At 34.8% G+C, this 27,953-nt stretch overlaps 1 protein-coding gene across 1 annotated transcript; it reads right to left on the reverse strand.

Moving 5' to 3' along the window:
• On the reverse strand, window positions 1–23,767 carry LOC132551189 (histone-lysine N-methyltransferase NSD2-like). Its single transcript, XM_060215297.1, has 20 exons — window positions 23,750–23,767; window positions 21,209–21,576; window positions 20,367–20,861; window positions 18,991–19,641; window positions 18,361–18,497; window positions 15,004–15,105; window positions 13,896–14,027; window positions 13,293–13,539; window positions 12,455–12,658; window positions 9,891–10,070; window positions 9,291–9,450; window positions 7,394–7,522; window positions 6,585–6,664; window positions 5,943–6,055; window positions 5,400–5,672; window positions 4,497–4,618; window positions 4,247–4,383; window positions 3,630–3,736; window positions 3,183–3,399; window positions 1–2,608 (listed from the first exon to the last, which is right to left on the reverse strand). The coding sequence occupies exons 2-20, from the start codon at window positions 21,549–21,551 to the stop codon at window positions 1,989–1,991; spliced, it is 4,449 nt and encodes a 1,482-aa protein (XP_060071280.1). The 5' UTR covers window positions 21,552–21,576; window positions 23,750–23,767; the 3' UTR covers window positions 1–1,988.
• Window positions 23,768–27,953: the final 4,186 nt, after the last annotated feature.

Here is a 27,953-nt window from a genome sequence, read left to right on the forward strand (position 1 = left end):
TCAATGAAAACATACTTTTATTATGTTGAAGAAATATGTATACACAGAATGATGCCAGATAATAAAAGTCTATGCATATGATAAAAATTTACATCTACAAATTCCCATCATATATATTTGCCCTGCTGCTCCAGACAATGGTTTCTCTACATTCACAAAATATTTTATAATGTAATGTAATGTTGTAATGACATGAAGAATGGACATTTACTTTCAAATTGAATCACCATGATTATATAACATTATAGCTCCCTGGTTCAAACTCTACTAACTATGGGAAAACAACATTAAAAAAACCCATACATACAAAAAAGAATTTAATGATTAATCTTCAAAAATAACAAAATGTTCAGTCAAATCACTTGATAAATGAACATGACCAATATTCGAGAACAAAATTAATTTGTTTTTACATTTATTAATCAATTTGTCTTCCAATCAAAATCTTTCCGAGAAATTTTAAAGTATGTTTGAGGCAGAATGATTGGTTGTGTTGACCTCCAATTACTTCTCTTTCATCAACTACTGATGAAAACATACTCATATGGGAAGCATAGGTAACTTAATCCTGGACAGTTACTACAGTCACTCGGTGAAAGGCATGAATATGCTGTTTAAGGTTTATAACCAGAAATATTTTTTATCAGACTAGTGATTACAGACCTGATAACACTACCACATAGAACAAAACTACACAAATCCTGAACCTTAATGCTCATTAATATGTACATATGAGATGAAGATATAAATTGTGGCTCCAGTAGCTGCTGACTGATAAAGGGCACCTGCTTACTTCTTCTCTAAATGGGAATATACTGGACATATCTGGATCTGTAAAGCATCGAGTCAGTCTGCTGACAAATCCTCCCTGATTGGTTCTATAGTTGATTGATTCACAGACGATATATATAACTACCACAATGGACAGTGTACATACAGACCCCATAGAGGAGATGTACATAATTATTGGACCGAATAATGACAAAGTTCATGATAAATACACACATATACCAGGAACAGTGAATTTTATCCTTACGACATAGCACTTGTACATTCCTGCAACATCTATGCCATGTCCAATTTCATGTCCATAAACCATGAATTTAAAGAGATGACACTTTTACCCAGTTTGGGAAGCTTGGTTTGATGAATGAGGTTTCTATGACACAAAAAAAAGTTACAAACCTTATTTCATATTATTTCCTCTTTAAATGTAATTGACAATGCCATTATGGCTCTGAGGAGATTCCTACAGGAACACATAAAATCAATGGACATCATTCACTTTTATCCATATTAGTTTTTGTTATATCAGTAGTTTCTTCTATTGAGAAAGTTTGTACATATTTACAACATTTTTTATTTACAAATTAAAATATTCATATAAGACTTTAAAGCAGTGTTGTAGTATTCTGCCTCTTTGCTATATATTATTGGTATTTCCTATACACATGTACCTCACAGAAAGAATTGCAAATCAGAGGTTGCAGCAAAGGAGAAATAAAAAAAAACCGATATGATCAATTAAAACAGAATGAGATAAAAATATAAAATGCATAAACACTGAAGCAATTCAGACAAATTGTTCAAATCAGTCATCACTTTTTGTTTTGCAAACAATTCAAAAGTTCTTAGATTGAAACTATTTTCTATAATTAACTGCAACCACCCCCCCCCCCAAAAAAAATCATATTTATCAATTACCTTTTGTTCAGTGTAAAGGAAAGGGGGAAAATGATAGGAAAAAGATTTATAAATATCCTTTGTGTAATATTGCATAGCTTTAATAATTTACTAAATTTTCTGTTTTGAAACAGTTAAAAAATACAACTGAGAAACACAACTTCATAAGATATTCATGCTTTACAAACAAGTGAGAACTGTTTTCATTTTAAAATACACCTTTCGAATTTGTGGTAAATTCAAATTTAGAAATAAAAATTAAAATATGTTTATCTTAAAACAGTTCTGAAGTCATCTTGGCTTGACTAATTGATCTGTGGTATGTCTATGACGAGGTCAGAGAAGCCATCATCATCACTGTCGTCGAACATCGGTGCCACAGCCAGGGGATCCCCCTTACCACCTTGGACTTTCCGACCCTCGACACAATCTGCCTTGCGACCTTTCTTACCACCTGCCTCTGGGATCACCGCACTTCCCAGTTGTCGCTTTCTCCTACTGTCCTTTTTGTTTAAGCTGCGTTTTCTATCAAGATTGGTGATAGCTTTATGAGGAATGTTTACACTTGGCAGATTTTTTGTGACAGCCTTTCCTGATTTTCTTATATCCAGCGTTTTTGAGGAATCATTCTTGCCATTCTCAGCATGACTGTCCACAGCTGAATGATTACTGTTTTGTCTCGTATTCTCTGTTAGCGTATCATTTGCCTCCCCGGCATCTGATTGGCTGTCTGAAACAACTGAGGATGCACAACTGGACGAGGTCACCTCAGTATCTTCATGTTCCAAGCACAAGAGAATTCCATTAACCTCGATCAGATTGTCCTCTGTGTGGTTCTGACAGAATGAGTTTGGACATTCCTGGCACATCTTGACTGCCATTTTACCACAAGTGTCACAGTGATGCCAAGGGCAATACCAGCTCCCTGTAATATAAAGATAAATGTGCAAATCAAAGAACAAGTAATTGCAGCCTTTACTGCTGAGACAATTTTTCAAAAAAATTTGTAAACTCGGGTCATCCATCACAGGATGCTTTTGGCAAAATAGGACATTTGATCAGAAAACGTTTTTAAGATATTAACAGATGGACCCCTATGACTATAAAGTATGTAAAAGTGATTAATTTGATCTAACTTGATAGCCCCTGTATGTTAATGTCTTGGTGAGATTGGAAGGTAAGCTATCACTGTCTATGGGAAATATTTGCCCAGGGCTTTTCCCCAGTTGCCTAAACTGTTTATTTTTTACTTGAGTTAAATTTGAGATAAAACAATAAAAGCATATATATTTCAATTTGAAATCAGAACCAATAATTTTCGCCCTATTGACAAATTCGTGAATCTGGCAAAATTTCCGTCTACTAAAGACTTGTGGGTAAAGAATCCTAAAAATTATTTGAAATCTTAAATTTATGTCTTGAGCAAGCCGTAACTTTTCATTTTATAGCTAGTAAGGCTCTCAAGAGATAACTTTGGGAATTGCTTCTGGGACATTTACCATGTGGAGGTCTGTTGAGCTTGAGACACTGGAGGTGGTAGACTTTGGGACAACCAGCCTTGTCACACATGACAAGCTCACCACCTTCCCCACATCTAAAACACTCATCTTCATGCTCTTTCTTAACATCAGTTTTTATCTTCTTGGGTTTCCTTTTCTTCTTCTTTGCTTCTAATGCTTCCTTAGCTCTTCGCTCATTAGCCACAGCAGCGGCTGTCTACAATCACACAACCATACATTGATAATATAATCTACTGAATCAACACAAGAATATTAATGACATAAAGATCGTATTCTCGCAAGAGATCCAATCAATAATCAAATGAAACCCAAGCCTACAAATCAAGTATTCCTATATCATCATTGTAGTCATTGAAACCAACAGTTTGTATATCCTTTACAGTCTTAAACAATACATGCCAAGCAAATCTGAAACAATTGGCTTACCTTAGGTCGTACTCCTAGAAACCCACTGCAATTGGGAGCTCCACAACAACAAGCTGTCTTATCATTACCAAGGCATTCTAGATTGTAGTTGAATGTCAGTTCAGAACCTGGCAATAGGCATAAACAGAACATTCTGATAAAACTCTCCAACACTGTCAAGTTCTTATTCAATGCAAATAACTTAAAACATCTGAACTAAATATAAAGTATTGAGCAAATAAGTGTCTTAAAAACATCATTTATATAACTAAAGGTCAAAAGGTTATTTTACATAAATTCCAATGCAGAACGATGGAAAACATTTTTAAATTTGGAAGTTTGATGGTCTTTTACAATATTTTCAGGGATATTTTTTGGGGTGAAAAAATTGCTCAGGAGGTATGATATTGCAGGTAAACATTTTTGGCGCTTTGATAAACATGACACCACAAAAGAAAACTGGTAACTGTACAATATGTCTTCGTCTCTATTCAATTTGATGGAAGTGATGCTAAACAACAATAAAACAAATGCAGTTTACATAGTTTCATCCAAGATATTGGGTCATTTAAATGCCTTCATGTCCGATATACTGGTTAAAACTACAATTGAATGTTGAGTTCAATGAAGACACCAACCTGCTGGTATGTCGTTTAGGGCAAAAAGGCCTACACGTACATCACCATTGACAGTCCACTTCTGTGTCTCACAATTCGGATTGCAACAGTGATTCATGAACCGAGACAGATTACCTTTTGGCCCAGCATCTATAATTCTACAAGACAGAAAATATTGGTTGTAGACATATAAACTGATATTGTAATTTTGTTTTAGGTGCTCTGGCTTTCATCAATTCAGAAGATTATGTCTACAATACATTTTACCCACCTGTTTTTGTCCAAAGTTAACATGTAGAAATTACAAATATTGTTCTCATGAGCGTCATCAATTCTCTTTTTCACCTCTAGTTCGTCAATCAAGTCTCCAACATACTCATTCACAAACTGGCCCTGTAAAGTCAATATGATTTCATAAATATCAAACAAAAGACTAATTAAATTAAAAAAATAAATAATTAAATGAAATTATGACAAAACAGTTTTGAACACCAATACACATGTACAAAGAAAAATAAAATCCTTTTCAAAATTCAGCTTTACTATGACCACAGTGGGGAAAGAATACCGTCAAATATGCTTTTACGATATTTCAATAACAAGAAACAGACAATAGCTTCCTCCTCTGACTGAAGATTATTTTCAAAGTATCTAGAAGACAACCTTTAGAGTATTGTCCATAAGTAATATATATTGTGTAAACATGTCTAAGGCCTCTTCTAGCAATCATTAAACTATTTATGTTTACAGTAAATAACCTCTATACTTTTAACATAATATTGAGTTTTCGTCCAAAGCCCTTAACCTAAGACTATTTCGTCCAAAGCCCTTAACCTAAGACTATTTCGTCCAAAGCCCTTAACCTAAGACTATTAAAAATGACATAAACAACATATAACTTTTTTACATTGACTAAAGATCATCAATTATTACTGATAAGAACAAATACCTCTTGACCTTTGGCTAAAGTTTTTGGTCCCCAGCCCCCACCCACCAGCAGAATCAGATCATCAATAATTACAAAAACAATCAAATTCATTTCAAAATTCATCAAATTTATAGGCCCCTACCCTCAGATATCATCAAAGCCAATGCCTTTTTAATATTGATTGAGGTTTTTAGTCTTCAGTTCCTTGTCCTTAGATTATCAATAATCACTTTAAACAATCAGTACCTTTTTAATATTGACTAAGGTTTTTAGTCCCCAGCCCCTACCCTCAGCAGTTTTAAATGGTACTGAGTCTGGATAGGACCGTTTCTGGAAGCGTTGGTTCTGACATTTTTCACCAGCAGGACAGACATTGGGATTACACTCATACATCAACATTCGATTGAGACAGTCTGTCTCACTGCTGCAGGGATTTTCCTGATCTGTCCGACACTCACACCGCGGGATTTCTGACAAATCTGCCTTATAGATCTGTACATTACCCAGAGGAATATTTGTCTGAAAAATAAGTTTACACAACACTGTAGTTTTATCATAAATATTGATTAAAAGATTCTGAACAGTTGAAAAAGAACAAGGAAATGAAATGAAAACACATCTTTAAATCGATACATGACAGCTGCAAAAATCCATACAGAAATTTTAATCAATGACAACTAGTAGATGTTTGACACCAATAAAACCACCTGAATAGGTAACAATACAACCAGTAGGCAAAGTGATAAATTTCGCAGAAGATAATTATTCCTGGGTTAGTACAAGACTTACTTTAATAAACTTATAAGGTGCTGGCTTTCTATCAGATTTCTGCTGTTCAATTTGTTCTTTGTTCTCCTTGGCCTTTTTCCACAATTTGTAGGCTTCCATAGCCTCTTTTACACCTTGACAGAAAAAAAAGATTACATTTTTACATCATTGAATGAGATGACATTTCATGAAGCTGTCTTATAGCAATATCTACCATATGTTAACTTAAATAGGTTTCCTATTACACTGGAATTGGATTCACATTACACTATAATTATATAACTCGTTCCTCTTTCACAATGCTAAACTATAGAATCTTTCTCACTGTAAGCTGTAGTTTTCTCTCCCTGGACAGGGGGACTCCTCCATCATTACAATTACATGACATCACATCAACTCCTCAATACCTCCATCATTTCAACTGCTTGACATCACCTCAAATAATGTCAAACATTGAGATAACAGCATTCCCAATGATATCCATTATTTAAGGCCAGTACTTCAAGAGAAAACTAATCATTCAAGTATTGTGTTTGATAACTTGGTTGTAAGAATCTTTCTTCTCAGGTTGAGATCCCCCTAACTCACATCAAAGAAGACAATGGCTTATATTGATTACCTCCAACTGTATTGCCTATCTCCCCAACTTTTGTCATCACTTACCATTGGAGAACACCTTAGCCAGGTGTTTCCCAAGGCTGGACTCTCTGCTACCCTTGTCCCCTTCTTGGAATGAAAATACCCTGAAAAGAATAAAAAAAAAATGTATTCCGTCCATTAAACGAGAATGACTCAACATCTGCTTCAAGGACACACAAATCACTGGCAAATGTGTCTATAGCAACTACCAAGAGGACCAATGGAAACTTGCCAAGGCTTTTACCTGCTGGATTTAGGGACATATTTTGGCACTGTTCCTGATAACAAAACCTTAATTATTTTTCCGATTCAAACACATTTCCAAAAATAATGGTAGTTTCAACAAACTATCAAAAAAGCTGTATGGTGCTATTCAATGTATAATTTGCTGATAGCTCTTTGTTCAGGTGGTGGTGTATTTGCTTCAGCAAAGTGTACAAACTATACATGACAGACATGAACATATAAGATAATAAAATGTGTGTTTTTGTTACTTCCCCCCAACCAATTACAAATTTTGTTGTACATTTTTCTCCAAAGCCAAGTCATGTGCATGATTCCTAAAGTGGCCAACATAACATAAGGGCTTTCTTAATTAACAGATTAATCTGGTTGTCAAAACAAGATAATTTCAATATGCTCACTATATATCAAGTTAAACAATTCAAAGAACATCTGGGTCTCAAAATAAATTATGGTTTACAGCAGGTCCTAAAACTGCAGCTTATTGCTGTTTGGTCTGATATAGAGATTTCCAAATTCTGAGCTACATCTCGGCCAATTTCTATATAATTCTGTTAAATCTATCCTCCAAGTTGTCTTTGCAGGCTTACCTTCCCATGTGAATCCAAAAATAATCATGTGAACCAAAGAATCGAACAGGAAACTCTCCAACCTGGTGATTCTTCTCTTGTATATTTAAAGGCACATTATGTGGACAGCAAATCTCACCTGGCCACCATCTGTACAATAGTAATACATGTTTATAAGTAAGGATACGAGACTGAATAACATTAATGTCATTTCACAAAAACATCTGTACAAATATCAGCACACTCATCATTGACAAGGAAATCATCTGAACATGTTTAACTAAACTGTCTTAACAGAAAATGTTGGAAATGCCCGTCTTTTATGATAAAATACGTGATCTCTGATTTACACAGACTTTTGGTAGTGTACATTAATGATTAATGGACAACAATATCAATCATATGTAGCAGTGCAATTGATGTTTCTATTTCGGTCCAAAAAAATAGTACCACTTTGGGAAGTTTAAATTTCAACTGTATTTGTTTTCAAGCATCCCAAATGCAACATTCAGGACCAAGCAAAGCACTTGTCACAAAGAGTGGCTTTTGGCGACAGATGAGCTAATTTTATTGGCAACTAGCGTCTTCCAAGTTAACAGTAACTTTAAGGGCCATATCTGGTGTTATCTGAATAGAAATGGCTCAAAAATAACATTTGTACTCATCAACAAAAGAAAAACAAAGACATTTGTCATGATACCTGACTTCAAAGAAAAACGTAATCAAAAATAATCTTTTGCATTCAGCATTGTTTTCTACCGGTCCTGTCATAATTTGTCACAATAGATCACCTACTCAGTGAAGCTTACACTAGCTATGGCATCGGATGCTCTTTAATCCTAATATTAGCAACTGCATTTGACTGAGTTTAAGGTAATACATGATGTGTGAGCACTCTATGCATTTCTGATACTAGACCAATGTCGAGGAAGGGCCCCGCATAATACCTACCCCTTATGATTGAGTTTCTTAATATTAAGAAATATATGGACAGGTGTCAAGTATTGAAAGCAACTTTCATCAAAATCCAATGAAAATGGACAGATGGACAGATATATGGATCGACAGACAGGGAAACGGACGGACAGACAGACGGACAGGGTGAACATTGAACTCGAATGAGGGGCTTATGTACCAAGTATCACAAAGCAAGTTTTAAAGAAATCCCAAATCATTCCTTCAGAAGATATTCTCTGTAAAACATTCAGCCAATCAGATTGCAGCAGCCTCATTAAATATGCGCGGAATTCGGCAAACATCGAACTTGAGCGAGGGACTTATGTACCAAGTATCATAAGCAAGTTTCATCGAAATCCCATCATTCCTTCTCAAGATATCGCGCGGAAAGCGAAACCGACAGACATGTAAAACATTCAGCCAATCAGATTGCAGCAGCCTCATTAAATATGCGCGGAATTCAGCGAACATCTAAATTAAGCAAGGGACTTATGTACCAAGTATCATAAGCATGTTTCATCGAAATCCCATCGTTCCTTCTCAAGATATCGCGCGGAAAGCGAAACCGACAGACATGTAAAACATTCAGCCAATCAGATTGCAGCAGCCTCATTAAATATGCGCGGAATTTGGCGAACATCGAACTTGAGCGAGGGACTTATGTACCAAGTATCATAAGCAAGTTTCATCGAAATCTCATCATTCCTTCTCAAGATATCGTGCGGAAAGTGAAACGGACAGACAGACGGACAGACAGACGGACGGACAGACGGACAAGGTGATTACTATAGGGCACCTGCATCGCGATGCGGGGCCCTAATAATTTTCCAGATTGGTGAATTCCACATCTGGATGAGTAATTTTAACAAGGCCACAAGTCCAACAATGAGTGCTTTTAAAAGTTTATGCTTGGTCTTGAACATTCTTTCAAGAAATTTTAAACAATCAAAGATTAATGTACCTATAGTTGCCAAGTTTCACCCAAATAATATCTCCATACAATGGTCTTTTGCCTTGAGAACAGTCATGACAGTACCAACTGCCTTCTGGAGTATGATCCATCTTCAGGCACTCTGCATGGAAAGCTGCTGGGCAACTTTCACAACACAGCAAGGATCCTCCTGTAAGTTACATAGGGTAGAAATCACATACAACAGTTAGAACATCCTTGGGAACACACAAATTACTTAACCTCTTGCTATTCAGCAGGATTCAGATATCGAATAATTCTTTTGCGAACTGTAACGATTCAGGAATTCAGTCAATGCCCAAGACATAGAGCAGATAAAAATTTAAAAACAAAATTGAATCCAATTAAGTTTAGTGATCTTGTGGCTGAAAATTTTATGTAGATGTACTTCAGTTTTTTTTAAACCCAAAACATTCATGATTTATCAATGGAAAAATAAAATAGTCATAAGAACAGTTAAATGCCTACAGACAAAATCCTAAAAATTCAGTTTTCACATGATTACAGATTCTATATTACTAAAACTACAAACAACAACCTTGACAATGTCCAGAAAATATTCCTGTAACATTTCTCAGTCTAAAGGTTTACCTCTGTTGCAGACAAAGCACCAGCTGAGGTTCACATGACTATGGTGTCGTTGGGATGGAAGAGGCTGGAAGTGTTTACTACAAAGGATATTATACCCTGGCAGAACCTCACTACCTGCTGCTATACAAAACTCTCCTGCATGATACGCTGTTGGACACTGAACACAGCGCAACAGTTTACCTGGCAAAAAAATGTGTCATTCAGAGATTAAATGACATCTTTAGTTAGTAGCATATACTGTTCAGTACAACTAATTTGTGTCAAAAACATTAAATACAGACAATAATTTAAATGCTTCGTTCAGTTCTGAACTTTTAACACAGATGTCTCAAACACTGTTCAGTGTTGTGTCAAATAAATATTACATGTACCAATTTACCGAATCAAATTTCCATCACTTGAGTCAAGATAAGAGTCATTCAAATATTTTTGTGGGTCAAGACAGCCCGAACTTTCATACAGCCATACATGAAGTCATTTGCTTGAAACCCAGGTGAAGGTAGGAGTGAATGAGTGTCACTATTCTGTGGTTGGCTGGAAAACAATGATACATCTAGTTTTTGAGGTTTTAGATCATACAGGCTTGAATCAATGCCTCCAATCATTCATTATCATGGAAAATAATGAGATTTTCATTCGAAAACAGGTTGAATCATCACATGGACTTAATATTTTGCTTGATCTCTTCAATAAGACTTATCCAAGTTCATATGAAAATAGTCAATTGATCATGGGTAAAGAACAGATATTAATGATGTATGGATGAACAATGTTTGAAAGACTTTGGTCAACTTACAACAGGAAAGGAGGACAAACCATACAAAATCACAATACATCCTGTCATACACCGGAACTTCTCCAAACCCACCATGCAAGGGACAAGACTATTAGGCCAATTTAGAGAGGGTTTGATTTGTAGAAGTATAGCTAGCTGACCTGTCCAGACTCTCATATAACTGTACTGATTCATTTCTGTACATTGCATTAACCATTTCGTTCCCTTTCAGCATTTACAGTGCACATGCCCAACTGAATACAGAAAAAGGAGCCACACAGTGTGGCATTATCCCCCATGCCCAGCTGTGTGTATGTATGTACATGTAGGTGGACACTTTGGATAGTCTTATTTATCAACCTTATAGTAAGAATTTATCTTGATGTAGATCCTGTGTGTTTGACTGTTGATATTTGAATAGAGCTTAGTATTGTCGAGGAACAAATTGATGCAACACTGTATAAGCTCTGGAGTAATACAAGTAGTCACAAGAAATAAAAAAAAAATGATAGTAACTGAAAAAAGAAAAAAAAAAATTTAATAAAATGTTCTTATTAAGTAAGGCACAACTAGGGCACTATGCTAATATATACAGAAAGTTTTGTGGAGTTGAGTGGAATGGTTTCGAAGTTGTAACCCGGAAAGAAAATTGACATTAACTTTGTGTTTTTTGACTACGTTTCCAAGGTAACAAAAAAATGGAAAAAAAAAAATGAAATGTTTTCAATAGCAAATGGCACAACTAGCGCACTAACCAAATATATACAGTAAGTTTTGTGAAGTTGAATTAAACGGTTTTGAAGTTATAGCCCAGAAAAGTCATCAGACAGATGGATGGAGTCCAAAATTAATATACCCTGCAAACACTTTTCGCGGAGATAAAAAAGCTACATATAGTAAAAAGATTTTGGTAAAGAGGAAAAACAGTGATATTTCGGTAAAGAAGAAAACAGTGATACTTGTACACCATATGCAAATTTAGTCAAAAAGAAATCTGTGTGTTGACCGGCGAACTCTGAAGTAATGATACATACACCTCAATATAGCTCCAGTCAGAAGGTTGGCTTGTCTTCAACTGTTACCAACTAATATATTTGATGAATATGTGTTTTCGTTGATCAGTATAAAAAAATTATTGTCTAAAACAACACAGGATTAATATTAATATTATAAGTGATGAAATGACAAAATCTGATTACCTATAATTTAAATGCGAAAATGCAGCTTTCTACATCTGCATCACCACTTATTTTCATGTTATCTGTAGCTGTTTCTCGCTTCGGTGAAATGATGCCTCATTTATCATGGTTTCTATGTCTATAGATAGCTATACATTGTTTAGTATAATCCTTCCAATCAGGGTAAGTATTGTGCACAATGCATACCCATGACAGGTGTACAAGCTAGGGGCAAAGCTTACAACTCTTACCACAGGTGTTGATTATATGGTCTACTATTAGAAACTCAGGTCGTGACCATTCAGGTAAGGCCGGTTTTCACAAGTGATTTTCAGTACATTTTCATAATTTTGGACTCAAATTTGGTTCGGAATTCAGAATCAAGAGGGATCGGTATTCGGAAGGTTTTTATTACTGTAATAAAGAGGATGTCATTCCGTATATGCCCATTTCCTTCGGTTTCAACAGGTGATAAGTTTCGAGAAGGATTGGTTGGGGAAAGTTGCACTGTATATCTAATACAAATTATAGTGGTGTGAGGAAGGAGAATATGCTGACTCCATAGATCACATATCATTTAAAAAGAATTAACTATGCTCACTCTAACTTACCTCTGTTACTATTCTTGGCACTCTTTGGATTATCTATAGAACAGGTAGCACAACTATGTAGGGGACACACAAGTCCTTTACTTTCTGTCCGTGCATTCAAACATTTATTCACACAGTTTTCATGGTAAAATTTACCACATGTAGGCACAATACAACATTTTGTATCTTTATCCGCCTTCTTGCAAAAGAAACATGTATGGTTTCCTGAAATGATTTAAAAGGAAATACTTAGCATTATTTATTGAGAAAAAAAAAAAAAATGCATATTTCTGATACTTAAACAGTGAATAAGAATATCTTAAAATGTGTAAACCAGTGTTTCTGGCATTTCTCGAACTTCAATAGAAATGACTGTCATATATGGAAACCAGTGTTTCTGGCGCAATCAACCAAACCAACAGAGAGGAAGACAAGGTAACCTGGCACACAACATAAAAAAAACCATAAAACACAGATGTTACTGGTGGTGATTGCAGTATACAGTTTAATGTTATAGTTAACAACAGGCACAATTGATATGATCCATAATTCAATGTCAAGGAATTTTAGTTACATCCCAATTGCATTTTGTAAAAAATTTCAAAGTATAAAATTTTTTTTAATTATCGCTGGAAATATCTTACCTTTTGTCCAAAAGAAAAGATGAAGTCTTTATATATATATATATAACTAGGCTATTGGCAGGAATGAAAGACTTAGAGCTAGTAAATTCATCAGAATTTGTTTTCCAAAGAAACATCTGAAAGCAGGAAGGGTTTGGAATTTTTCTATAAAATCTGGTAGAATGAAGCATGAGTATATATCGTGTAGGTCAGTATCATAGAAAACCTATGCATACCTGTTATGCACTCATCACACTTGAAGACTCCGGATGGTTTGACACTTAGACCAAGACAATCCTTATGGAAGTTCCCTTGACACTGGCCTTCACATATGAGCAGGTCCCCAGCCTTGTGACATATTTCACACAAGTTTTCCTTCATCGTTGGTGCACGTGATGACAATTTAAATATTTCTAACTCATATTCCTCCTCTGGTTCTTTAGCTACCGCTTTGGGTACTGGTATCACAGGTTTGCTTTCCTCCTGTAAAAAAAAATCAAGTTTCAGTTTAGGTTATGTTACAGACTAACAAAATTTTCACTAACAGTATCCTCCTTTCTACAAACAAACGTTTTCACTGTAATCTTATTTTTGTGATTTTTTCAGCGACTATACTACACTAAACTAACACACTAACTGCAGTTTCTATATTGTGTTCATATAGTAAATCATTATGAATATTATGTACAAATTCATCATTGTGCTAATTAGTGAAAGAAAGATAAAACACTAAAATGTCATTGTGTCAAATAATGTAGACAAAGGATGTCCCTACATCAATATGTTGGCATTACCAAAACTGTTAACTATGTTACTTTCTGTTCTGAGGATGTCTGTACCTGAATGTCTGTGTTGCTGTCTGTATCGACTGAGGATGCTGCAGACTTCCTCCTGCGATTGACTTTGACAGGTGCTGTTGGAGTAGAAGTAGCATTCTCCTTTGTTTCCTCCGTCATTGTATCATTAGTAGTCTATGAGGGAAATGAAGAACATTTTCATACTCTAAATATTATGTATTGTTGAATTTTGTTTTCTTAGATGTCTTAAGTGTAACAAAGAAAGAACAAACTTTAACTACATCTATGCTCTATTTCTTTTTTCTGTAAATTTTAATTTCAATTCTATTTTTGTAAATTTACAAGAAATTGTGAAGTGAAAATCACAATTTCTGTTCATAAAACTTTGATAATTAATTTTATTGATTTCACCACTAGAATGCTAGGGAAATATTCTATTGAATCAGATCAAGTTAAAGAAAAATTCTACCTGATCAGGTCAACAGGATCCACCTCTAGTATTTACAAGGATGATATATACTCTATCTCTAGAGGTAACCTCTAGTATTTACAAGGATGATATATACTCTATCTCTAGAGGCAACCTCTAGTATTTACAAGGATGATATATACTCTATCTCTAGAGGCAACCTCTAGTATTTACAAGGATGATATATACTCTATCTCTAGAGGATATAACCTCTAGTATTTACAAGGATGATATATACTCTATCTCTAGAGGCAACCTCTAGTATTTACAAGGATGATATATACTCTATCTCTAGAGGCAACCTCTAGTATTTACAAGGATGATATATACTCTATCTCTAGAGGCAACCTCTAGTATTTACAAGGATGATATATACTCTATCTCTAGAGGTAACCTCTAGTATTTACAAGGATGATATATACTCTATCTCTAGAGGCAACCTCTAGTATTTACAAGGATGATATACTTTATCTCTAGTATTTACCAAGTTTGACATATTCTACCTCAAGGAAAAAACTTGTCTTCTAATTTTTCTGACAACAATAATAACTGATTGAAAGAAATGCTTTAAGCATTCTGTGACCATATGTTTACCTAGTGTCTACATGGGTACTAATGTATCAGAGCTATTTGGTAAGAAGCAGCTGATATTTCACTAGTCAGACATCAGTACTAGCCTACCTCTTCAACTCCTATCACTCCTGTTGCCACACTGTTAATTATACATTCTAAAGATGACTGGGATTCTGGTGTAGCTGGGCGTCTCGCAGACCTGGTAGGAGCCTGTTAAAAAACAAATAAAAAGTCATCACATTAGAATGTTGGGGTCATACAAAGGTCAACCAATTCCTACAGAACCAGTATTTTCTTAATATGCTTGGTTTCTCATTAAATCTAAACAAGTAAACAAAACAAGTTTTACTATTCATCCTGCAACTGGTACTTGTTTATTGTAGCAAAGAAGTTTATTTCCTAAAAATTCAGAAAATTGCTTTTTATATATCCATTCATCCATTCAAGTATAGAACTATATGTACTTGCAGAGCAATTATTATGACGTGCATCATCAGGCATAATTCAGCATAATGTCAACATCAGGTAAACAATAACTGCAAAGTTCTAACAAACTGTTGAAATTTTGATTGTCTGAATTTTCAATTGGTGTTGCAGGATAGATATAATACACAATGTCTTAAAATATAGGCTGCATTTTGGCTCATGACAGGAAGACAAAAGTGGTTCACTACTTGTGTCTTTCTTCACCGTGCCTATACACAGCTAATATTTTAAGACACTGACCATGTATTCTCTATATCCCATGGATTCACTACTTGTGTCTTTCTTCACCGTGCCTATACACAGCTAATATTTTAAGACACAGACCATGTATTCTCTATATCCCATGGATTCACTACTTGTGTCTTTCTTCACCGTGCCTATACACAGGTGGGATTTCCACTATGCTGTTTTCCCATAGAGGTTGGCCTAAAGATTCTATACACAGCTAATATTTGAAGACAATGACCATGTATTCTCTATATCCCATGGATTCACTACTTGTGTCTTTCTTCACCGTGCCTATACACAGCTAATATTTGAAGACAATGACCATGTATTCTCTATATCCCATGGATTCACTACTTGTGTCTTTCTTCACCGTGCCTATACACAGCTAATATTTGAAGACAATGACCATGTATTCTCTATATCCCATGGATTCACTACTTGTGTCTTTCTTCACCGTGCCTATACACAGCTAATATTTTAAGACAATGACCATGTATTCTCTATATCCCATGGATTCACTACTTGTGTCTTTCTTCACCGTGCCTATACACAGCTAATATTTGAAGACAATGACCATGTATTCTCTATATCCCATGGATTCACTACTTGTGTCTTTCTTCACCGTACCTATACACAGCTAATATTTTAAGACAATGACCATGTATTCTCAATTTTGTGAATAAACACAAAGTATAGCCAAATAAATCTATCTATACTTAATATGTAAATCAAGAGTAACGAGGAAAAAAAATGGAAAAATCTCTAACAAATTATAAAGTATTTAGTTACATCGAAAAATTAAAAAAAAAAAAATAAAATCAACAAAGGTGGGATTTCCACTATGCTGTTTTCCCATAGAGGTTGGCCTAAAGATTCTTGCATCCTTCAAAACCACTTAATGATACATTGCTTTGTGTCATCAAAGTTGGTTTCCTTGGCTTTACATACAATCCAAGTTAATTGATGATGCACTTGCCTAATTAACTAATTATGTGGCAAAATTACTAAATTATGAATGCCAATTGTCACAAAACAGATAAAAAAAAGTTACCTTAAAGAAATAGGAAAGTTCAAACCATAAACTAAATATCAAAATATTAAAAACAATAAGTAAGTATACTGCCGATATTATTGAATTTTTAAGCACTTTGTGAGAAAACTCAAATTTTTGTGAACAAATGACATTTTGAATATCTTCCATATTCATTTCATTCAAAATGATTTAGTATATAGATAGCTATATCTCTTACCCTAACCCTGCCAAAGATCATAACTTGTGATAGTGGACAGGAGACCACCCTCAAAACTTTAATGTACACATGCGCCTTTCCTAATATATAGCATGCATACAAGGAATGCTGACATGTCCTTATACATTTTATGACCAAAAGTTACTATACAAGTCTTCCAACAATATATCATATACCTTATATACCCCAATATCATCAATTGTTCTTTTGACATTACTTTCTACATTTTCTACTAAGAAAGAGACTTTAAACACCTAACAGTACAGTTCTCACAATAACAGGTAGATGTTGAAAGATAAAAACCAAGAAATCTCCAAGAAATATGACTTTTCCAGTACAATTGGTTGTTTGTTATTGTAAAAGCAGATGGCAATAACTTCACTGATGATTTAGAGATTAGTATGTGTGCAAAGTGTTTTAAGAATGATCAGAAAACAAGCCACAACCTAAAGGTCAAAACATTGGTGTTGATGATACATGGCAAAACATCCCACTATTGTCCATAGATGATCTATTTTATGGCCAGTCTTTTCACACAAAATGCACACTGTATGAAGAGTTCCAATCAAAATGACCATAATGCTCAAACATGCAAAACACCAACTCATCTTTCACAACAGGCTGTGGTATCTTTGGTCCTCATATATTTTTTCACATCATCTCATAGGGAAAGATAAGAACCCTAACTTTGAATTTTTTGCGGTTATCAGGGAACATGACGGCCATTTTGAAAGTTGAGATTTCACTTTAGTGGATTATATAGTGTAGGTGACAGTCCCTTTGTACAAATAAAAACAAGTGTGAACATTTTATTTTGGTTCACTTTAAATTACAATCCAAAACAGATTTTACCTTTTGCTTGTTTTTCATTTAAAAAAATACATAGCAATATTGTCGATCAATTTTAATTACTTTGCACAAAACTCCTAATTACTATTTTCTGGCAATTTATTTTATACTGTTTGAAAATATTTGTTAGCACATGATTACATTTTTGACCTTCAGAAAATTTAAATTAACATAAAAAGAGCACATTCTTTCTTTAAATCCATCACATTTTTATCTCCTGTTCCTGTTTCCTGTATTTGAAACTGCTTCTTGCTTTGCATATATAGTATCTAACATGTTATTATCAGCATGTTCATGTTTAGTTTTCTTTGCAAAAATGAAGCAATGATATTGTAGCATTTTCTCCTAAAACCATACATTTTTTTTCATTTTTGGCACAAAAAGGGTCCTATATTCTTGTGTTTGTGAATGTTTGGACATGAATGCCTATTTGAATATATGCAAATACAGAGGCTTCTAATATCACATACATGCTGTTGTATTTGCTTCTTAGGCCATTCTGAAACTCCACCTTTTAAATGTGTATATTTCAATATCAAAGGGCCCTATGTTAGCAAAGAGGCAGATATTCTCTCCCAACCACCTCTGTTAAAAGATTGCTCTGTATATACAGGCACCAAAAAACATTATCTGTCTGTTATTTTATTCTCACCTTTGGTTTTGGGGTGGCTTTTTTATTGGACGTTTCAGAAAATTCTTCCTCCTCCGTTTCCTCAAGCATTTCTAGAAATTTAGGAGTAGGTTTTGAAATTCTGCCTGATGCCATTTTCCTCTGTGGCTCAGGAGAACCTGAGAAACAAAGAAACTTCAGCACATCAACAAAACTAAAATAAATACATGGTTCTGTACATCACAATTAAAACACCCTGATTCAAAAATTATAAAAATCCCAAATAAGAGGAAAATTATCGCAAAGCATAACCAACATCTTATATAATTCACAACTCTTGAAATATTTTGGATAAACAAATTCTTTTGTCCTGAATGTCATCAGTGTAACTGTACTACATGACATTTATCCTTCCACTTTGATGGAAAAAAGTTTCTGCATATTTCCTAATTATCACAATGACCAACATGGTGTATGGTTGTGACACTGATGAAGTATTCTCTGTGTATTATGTGTATACCAGTTTCATAATTTTGACATAGCTAAAGATAGAATAACGACATTATCAGCAAAGGCAATTAAATTAACTCCCCTTGACAACCGGTAATGTGGAAAATACAGAAAGTTAATAAGGTCTTTCAAATGCTGTCTATTTGACTGGAGAAAACTTACCCTGGTCAGATGTGAACTTCGACCTGTATCTAGCCTTCTGCTTTTTACTCATCATGCACCACTGTTGTTTGAGATAAGCTACCAATGCTGTCTCGTCCAAGTCAGGATGTTCCTCTTTTGCACTGTCTCTATGTTTCTGACAAAACACATCAAACGATCCATCCCCACTTCCTTGTCTTGGTGATACCACTGGTTCACTGGAATTAGCAGTCTCCAGTTTTTTTCGTTTAGCTGTGGCTGTAGCTCCCGACTCATCTTTGTCAGATTTCCTCTTTCTTTTTCTTGTGTCTTTCACAATATCAGCTTCTGTTTTAGTGTCACTTTTACTAACAGTCTTGTCACTGGCTTTACTGTCTTCACTGTCTTTTGAAGCATATACGTAAGTGTAGTGCTGCTTTCTTTCATTCCTAGACATAGGTAGAGCCTCCTCTGCTTCCTTGATAGCTATGTTCCATGCTGCTGCACGACTGTTGCTCACCTTATACAGTTTCTCAAGTCTTTGTTTACCCTGCTTTTTTGCATTTTTAAGAAGTTCAGACTTGTGGTCTTCATATTGTTTCCTGCCTTGAAATTCCATGATGCTGGAAGAGAAAAGCCATCCTCTCTCTTCTTCATGACCGAAGTACTGCACATGATACAACCGAACCCGTTCTGAAAATAACATAATTCATAAGATTAGATCATTGAATTTTATTTATCATTAAATACTGTATCTTTTTTCTAATTATTGAGAAAAACCTTTAAAATTTCTTTGAGGTTACCAATTGTTGAAAGAAAATGAGAAAAATGTCTATGTCGTGTTTGCTGCCACTTCCATATTTAATCAAATCATATTCATGTATTTTATAATAGCAACTGTGATCAAGACATTTGAACAATTAACCAGGGACTTATCCCAGAGATTCCAGACAAATTTTACAACCAGAAAAGAGAAGTATTTCCTAAGGAGTATGTTTTGTCATCCATATATTTTTTGATGGTGAAATTTTCCTCGAAACAGAGCACATCAATATATTTTACTCAACATATTTTTTCAAGATCATGCAACCATGTGAAAAAAACAAAACAAAATATCAGTCTAACCTCAACATAGTCATATTTTATTAAGTCATATTTTATTGCAGTAATCTTCTTTTGAATTCTGACTACAAGGGCCATCTGGAATTTCTCCATTTTTTCAAAATAGGTCAAAAATTCCTGTTTCTACAAATGGCAACATTCCAAAAGTAGATTTACCAATGGATTCTCAGCTACTTGATCTTTGTATCAAAATCTGACAAAAATCCATAAAGAAATGAAGACCTCAAGTTGGGATAAAATGGGCACAGAGAATAGTTCATGCTACATCTCTCTACGAATTTTGATCATGTACTTACTATTAAACTTTGTATAGAGTCCCTGGAAGGGATCGTAAGCAACCATACATGGCCACCATGGATGTCCAGGCACTTTCCCCCACAGAACATCACCAACCAACCACTGTGCTGGTTTCTCTTCCTCCACCTTAGTAACTCTTTCTGTATGCGGTTCTTCCTTTATTTCAGGAGTTTTTTTTCGTACAGTAGTTGTAGTACCTTTTTGGGATGTTTTCTCCTCTTCAAAATCTATTTTTTTAGGTTTCCGGTTTCTTTTACCCAATACAACAGTTTCCTGAAAAATATTCTTATAAACCTGGTTTGATGGTGACAATTTTTCTGGAGAAGGATTGGATTCGGTTTTCTTATCTGCAATTTGTGGCGATTCTTCTGCATTTTTCTTTATTGTACTAGCAGGTTTTCTACTCTTTTTTCCGCTACGGGACTTTGACTTGCCTGTATCATCGCTTTTCTCCTTTTCTGTTTCTTCCTCGGTTTTTGCCACATCACCTGTGCCTAACAAAAAGAAAGAGAAATTTAAGAAAAATGAACATGTTATTAAACCGCAAATATCAGTACAGACCATACACAGACATCTCCTTATATGCATTTTTCTGTTTTTTGCTTTTGATTTTTATTTTTGATGTCAAATTATTCGTAATCTAAAATGACACATTATAATTCCTATCATTGTCACAATTATTTTGTCTAAGACTAATGTGTTAATATAAACAATATTGGCTTGTAATGACAAAATTATTTTCCACCAAGCTGTTGCAAGATTACCTGCAGTTATTATATCGTGTATGCAAGACATTTGAAGACAGTAAGTGAAACTCATTTATCAACCAACTGTGATGTACCTGGACTAACATCTCCAGCCTCTTGTACACATAGTTCTGTTTTCAAATCTGCGTCCAATTTGACTACTTTCCCTGTGCCCTCTATGTGTAGAGTTGCCTCAACATTTGGTATACATTCTGTACTCTCCCTCTTAGCACTGGCCTTGCTCTGTGCAATCTTGGTGTTGCGTGTCAAGTTTGCTATCTGTGGTAGGTGATGTCGAAATCCAATGGCAGGACTAGTAGAGACAGATTTAGGGGAGTCAAGGGCAGAATCAGACAATTCCACTGGTGGTTTGCAATCTCCATTCACAAGAGGCGTGTCCCCAACTTTCTGATTCGGAATTGAAATGTCCACATCCATGGTTTTCTTACTGTTGCAAGATTACCTGCATAAAAATTATAAAACCAGATTAATTTCTTACCATAGCAATAACTTCTACACATTTACACCTTAGCTAATTTAATTTTTAACAGCTTATCCTCTTACCCTCCTTTTTTAAGTATTATTGTCCTATTAGTGAGTATGAGTTTCCTAGGTCACACAATAACCTCAACATCCCCTACCATCTGTTGTGCTGCTCACAAGAAGATGGCAGAGTATTTTGTCAATGTTTTCTCAATGTTAGTATCTAATATCTATCAGAATCAATGACAGCAACATTACCACAAGTGATCTTGCACAAGCCCACAAAGTGAGCTCTTCCATTCAAATCTCCTACATCTAGAAAATCAAATCACCTGCCTACAAGGCAAGCTGCATGCATGTGGGCTGCCATTTTGTTTTGACTTATGCAATGACCTTTTGAATCATTGTTCATATTGGGGTCAGTCGTGTCATTTTCCTATTGAACAGAAACAATTCGGTCAGATTTATTTTTTATGGAAGTAAGAAATTTGTGGACAGTGTATTGTAATTCTATCACATGTACATATTATGATTACAGTGCCAGGATGTGATGGCAACTTAGCATCATTCTGTAGAAGAAAAGCAAGCAAAGTTGGAGTTGGGTTGGAGCTGAAAAAACAACTAGGAAATACCAACATGTCAACATAATCATAATCCAAACTAAAGAGGCAAATAAGAACAAAAGAAGGATCTACATACAGATTTCTGAAAAAGTACAAGGAGAATAAGACCAGGTGTTCAGGAAGAATAAACATCTTCTGCTTCAACAACACTTGCCATATATATCTTGGTCAATCCAAGAAAGTAATGTCACATTTTCAAATGAGAACAAGGTACATAAAGATGGAACCAATAGACAAACCAACAAGCACCAATACATCCAGCTTCATATTGCACATAGAAATAGAATATTTCTGAACAAGATCATTACGACAACCATAAATCTTCTCCATAATTTTCATCAAGCTGTATCTTTTAAAACCCTGTGTTGCGAGGTTAGTCTGTCAGTTGATGACTTCTTGCATGAAAATCTTGATAATGGGAGGAGGCCTTGAAAATTATGATTTTTGTGTGTTTTAAGACTTTGCAAATGTGAACAGTTTTCTGCCAGGGCCAAAATAGTTCAAAAATCATTACTGCTTTACTTAAGGAACATTACCAGAGACAACTCATTGATTCATTGACATTATTGGAACACCACTTATCTGGAGATATATCAGGGCAACATGCAACATTCATGTAACTGGAGAATGTGATAATGAATATTCCACCTAGGTTAGGAATTTCAAAGCATGTGGAAATTATGTTTAAATATCTATCTGTGATTCTGTCTTTTACCATTCCATGACTGTATACAACCAGTATGATACTTTCTCCAACTCTGTCGGAAGTGCTATTTTAATCTTTATTTCAATATATGTCGGAGGAGAAATTCTAGATAAAGATGTTTAAGGACTTGCGTCCAGCATACAGCAATGTATGTATCATTTATCAATGTATATTCAGGGTCGATCATATTGGCAGGAAAGTCCCCATACACCCACAAGGCTGGTCATCACATCTTTGAAATCCTGTGTTCTTCTTCCATAGTGTGGTTACCGTTGTAAATTTTAAGTTACTAATGCATGATGTCGTCCATCATGCATAACACTGCCTGGCTTATATATGAAATATTAATATTCATTTATCTGAAAACATTTGACGACTTCATCTGGCCAGAATCATATTTTGATTTACATCATAATACCAGTAGTGCAGTGAACTGTATATATTTTTTTTAACAAACCCAAGAACACAAGAAGAAAATCAACATAATGTGTAAAAATGCATGCACGTCATTTGTTGATCAACATCTTATTTACAAGTGTTCATGGAACAACTTTATAGTAAATGCATTCAACAAAGTTAAGAAACGCTTACAAATTCTAAACACGTGTCGAGAAGCCGTTACAACACTAAAATAATGTCCAGTGAGAAAAAAAACATCAGATTTCACAGCACAATAGACCGCTCGTACACGAACGCACTTATGGCTTCCAGTTGAGTTCTTATAGTATTTTATCATATTAACGGGGTCAATTAAGAATTATAACGTTCAGTTTACAAAAGTACAAATACAGAATGGTGTACAATATTTCAAATATGATGATTACCATGAAAAAGACCCCAAAATCTTCATACGAGATTTGCGGCAAGCTGTTTTAGCTCCACCGGAAGAAATACTCTTTCATGCTTCGATTTACCTCCAAGTAATGTCGGCAGCGTTCGGCAATATTCGGCGGGAAAAATAATTGAATATGATTGGCTACTGACATCTTCGGGAAATTCCGATAATAATTCAACCTATGAAAACGGCGGGTAATATCGAAAGTAGCTTTAAGGATGCATAAGCATTAAAATATATTGAGAAGACAATAACGTTATTTTATCAGATCGAATTATCTATGAACACTTTTCTTTAACGAGTTTTACGTCCGTTATTATGACCTGTCGGCTTTTGCAATGGACGAACTATAGATACAAAATACTTACCTTTAAAGTAAAACACTTTCATAAACCTTTTATATAAATTGTTTATCATCTAGAAATACCAGTTCACACAACCATTGAAGCACAATAATGTATTATAATCTTCCTGAAACAACTTACAGAATTTTAAATTCGATGATGATGATGATGGCGAAAACGACGATGATAGCCTTGCGCACATATTATTTTCTTAACGCAACTAAACAATTCATCATCAGTATTCAATAACAAACCAAGTAATGTCACGATTTGAATTTGGAATCGCCAAACTCAAATTCGCCGAAAACATGGCAAATATAGAACAATGAAAAATTTACAGAGAGGCTGTTGAAAAAGAACAAAGTTCTATACAATGATAAGACTAGGTGTTTCGGAAGGGTAATCGTTTTCTGTTTCATAGACGACACTCGCAATGTAACTCGCGGAAAAATAAGTAAGAAATCAGATCACGTTCCCAAATAACTCGGAACATGGAAAACAGCAAATGAATCTTAGGTATACTAACGAGTTTGGCAGCTGCCGACATCTTGCACGAGAATCGTGATACTGCGAACAGATATTAACATACTACAATATGGGGATATCGAATCAGTTGCGACATGTAAACACAGGAAATTGGGGATGCAGGTGTGTTCTATCCAGAAATAGAACCTAAAATCCACGAAAGGTAAATCAAAATCATAACACTTGTCATACAATTTTATTATAGTCCACAACAATTAATATTTTTTCTGCTATTCGCCTTCTTTGAAAAGGAAGCCCTTAAAATTTCGAATGGTGATATGGTGATATGAAAATAATAGCAAGGATCGAACACATATTGATAAAATTTCATACCGCAACAGGAAACAGAAAATTTTAAAATGAGATAGTTATCGAGGAAACCTACCCTTGTGTGCATTATTTAATCAACTTGGAAAGAGGGATCTAATCCTATTGAAAATAACCCTCCAAGGCCTGTTATTCCAGATAAAAGATTGTTTCTACAGGGGTGATTTTTCCGTATTCAGTGAAAATTCGCTTCTTGTTTATATGGAGATTAAAAACAAATTATTGTCATTCTGATTTTCTCGACTCGAAGGTTGGATCTTGCGTTGAATGTTGTGAAAGCTAACGCAAAGAAATTATTGATTGTTTGATATGTTTTCTGTCTCCATGACTCCACCAGTGTCCAGGTACCGTCTCACTTGAGGTGTATTAGTTTTAAGAGAGGTCATTTTTATTTTGGAAATGATTGATCGATCGATTGATTAATTGATTGACAGATTTTCCGTCTCCGTGACTCCTCTCGTGTACGAGTGTCGTCTCACCGACGAACGTCAGTGTTCACGGCTCTTCGTAAGACGAACGAAAGACCAATCAACGATTAACGTCAGAGCTTTATATTAGGGTTTTTGTTTTGAGTGACATCGTACCTTAAGGAGTATAGTGGATAGATCGGAAAGAAAACACTAGACAAGAATAGTGATAAACGAGTAATTATTTATAATTGTCATTTTGTCTGTAAATAACTAAGTTTTGTATATATTTTATGTATGTTTTGCATTTTTGATCATTATCAGATGTCACTGCTTGGTAACCATTATCATTTCCTTATCAACTTTTAGGAAACTATTTTGAAAGGGAAACATTTTGCAATATTATAGTGTTTTATATTAAAAATATTTAAAATCACTTCTCTAATAAGTGCAACTAGGACAACGTAGGACACGAGTAAAAGTTTCTCTTTACAAATTTACAAAACAATTCTAAAGAAGAAATACCGTTGTTTGTTTCAAGATGTGTTGAAATTTCGTTTTTGTTTAGTTTTTCTTCATCTGACAAGAAATGCCATAAAATTTAGTTCCATTTCACTTAACTAAATGATATCAAAATTACGGCATAAATATACAATATTGCAGGTTCCTAACACGCACTCAATGCTGTTCACAAACTGATAAAAAGGCTAGGTGGTATGAACTCTTTTATTTCGTTTGAGAAGCCAAGGACAGTTGTTTTAGCTTATAGGTCTTTCATGAAAATTGTTAAGGGGACGTAACTCGAGTATACGATTAGCCTTAACAGAGTGCACGTGGTTTTACATATATGTTATATCAATATGTACATAACTTCTGGTTTGATGATTAAATTTTCTAACTATAGAGAATTATCCTCAAGATTTCTGCCCCCTTGCTATTTATGTAGTACAATATAACACTACCACAGTTGTTGAATTTACGTCATATGAACATTAATTAATTTAGGGTAAAACGGTATAAAATTAAACTTCAATAGTATAGTTTAAACCACATATGCTCTTACATCTACATAATGTAACTTCTAATATCACAAGTACGATTTTTATTATATGTAATGTTTCGATGACTACACGACCATCTTCGGAATTAGCACTCGTCATGATGATAGTGAAAACAGGTCGGAGTGACCTTCCAAAATATATTATGTATTAACAAGTACTTTCTTGTTATCAATGCTTTATCAAAAGGAAGTCCATTCGACTACAAATCGTTCAAAGCCTGGTGAGAATATGTGAAAATATTCTGACAAAACCCTTTCTAGGAAACAAGGTCTTCTTGTGGTTTCTTTAACACTTGCGGCTTGTCAACTTTGCATTCGCTTTGGCCTACATTACTTTTCATATAAGCATCTTATCTGTTGTAACATTGGTATCTAATTAGTGGGTCACAAAGCGGGGAGCCCATACTGTTTCCGTTAGTGAAGATGATCGGATTAAGATTAACGTCCCATCAACAGCAATGACCGACTTATTAACGGTATCCAACTCTTAATTTGTATCAAAAGTTGCTTTTAGCCCCCGAGGTTTGTCGTAACCTGCATGCCACGTTTGAATTCATTCAAATAGTGGCGCGATTCAGGGTAACTTTTCATTCCTTTCGACTGAATTTTCTCCAGTCGCCTCTACGGCTTCAAAATGTAGGGCCTAATCACCGTCGACTCCTAGGACAGTCATAGTTTATATAATTTGTTGGCTCTGCTTTATCCAACTCTATATTAAAAGGTACTCTTCACTTGAAAATAACAGGTTTACATCGATTTCTTTCGATCATTTTTTTCCCTCCGTCCTCTCCCCGACTTCCAAATTTAGGCCCTTCTTACTGACAAGTCCTGTGACCAAACAAGCTGTATAGTTTTATGCATCGTTTGACTCTACTTCATCTCACTCTAGATTTGTATTAAGAGGCGCTACAACACAAAGTATACTACAAAAGGTCACCAACAGTTTTTTTTTATCTGGAACTTTAAAAAAATCGAACTGATGAATTGCCCTAAACGTTTGACTAAATCCAGGAAGAATTGCAGTTGTTAGTGCTGCTACTTTTTATATATAATCCCCATTTGGTACTTTATCCAGACACTCCTGGCCGAATAGCATTCCTCTAAGTCCATTGGTGCTTGGCACGAGACGTACCTTGCATACACTTGTTTAGATGTCAGGTAAGTGAATTAACAAACAAGAATCACAGAGATGTTTCAGATTATTTTAATTGATACACAACTTCTTTTACGTCCATAGAATCTGACGGTATACATCCAACGACATATTGAATACAGAGGGAAAAAAACCGTGATAAATCCAAACATTAACGAAGTCTTCTTGATAAGTTTCAAAATGTAGCTGGATACTTAACATAAGTATGAAGGTATATAAATCAACATACCAAGTATGTTGTTATCATCTAAAATATTTCATCTTGTTAAAAATCAATCTTCCATAAAACTTAATTACAAAGTCTATTACAAATGAACAGTTATGCCATCCCAAAAATTCGACTATAATTGTCTTTGACATAAAATCTATTTGGGGAA

Source organism: Ylistrum balloti, unplaced genomic scaffold, assembly GCF_031769215.1.
Source record: "Ylistrum balloti isolate Yb309-2 unplaced genomic scaffold, AGI_CSIRO_Ybal_v1 Utg370184, whole genome shotgun sequence".
Taxonomy (NCBI): domain Eukaryota; kingdom Metazoa; phylum Mollusca; class Bivalvia; order Pectinida; family Pectinidae; genus Ylistrum; species Ylistrum balloti.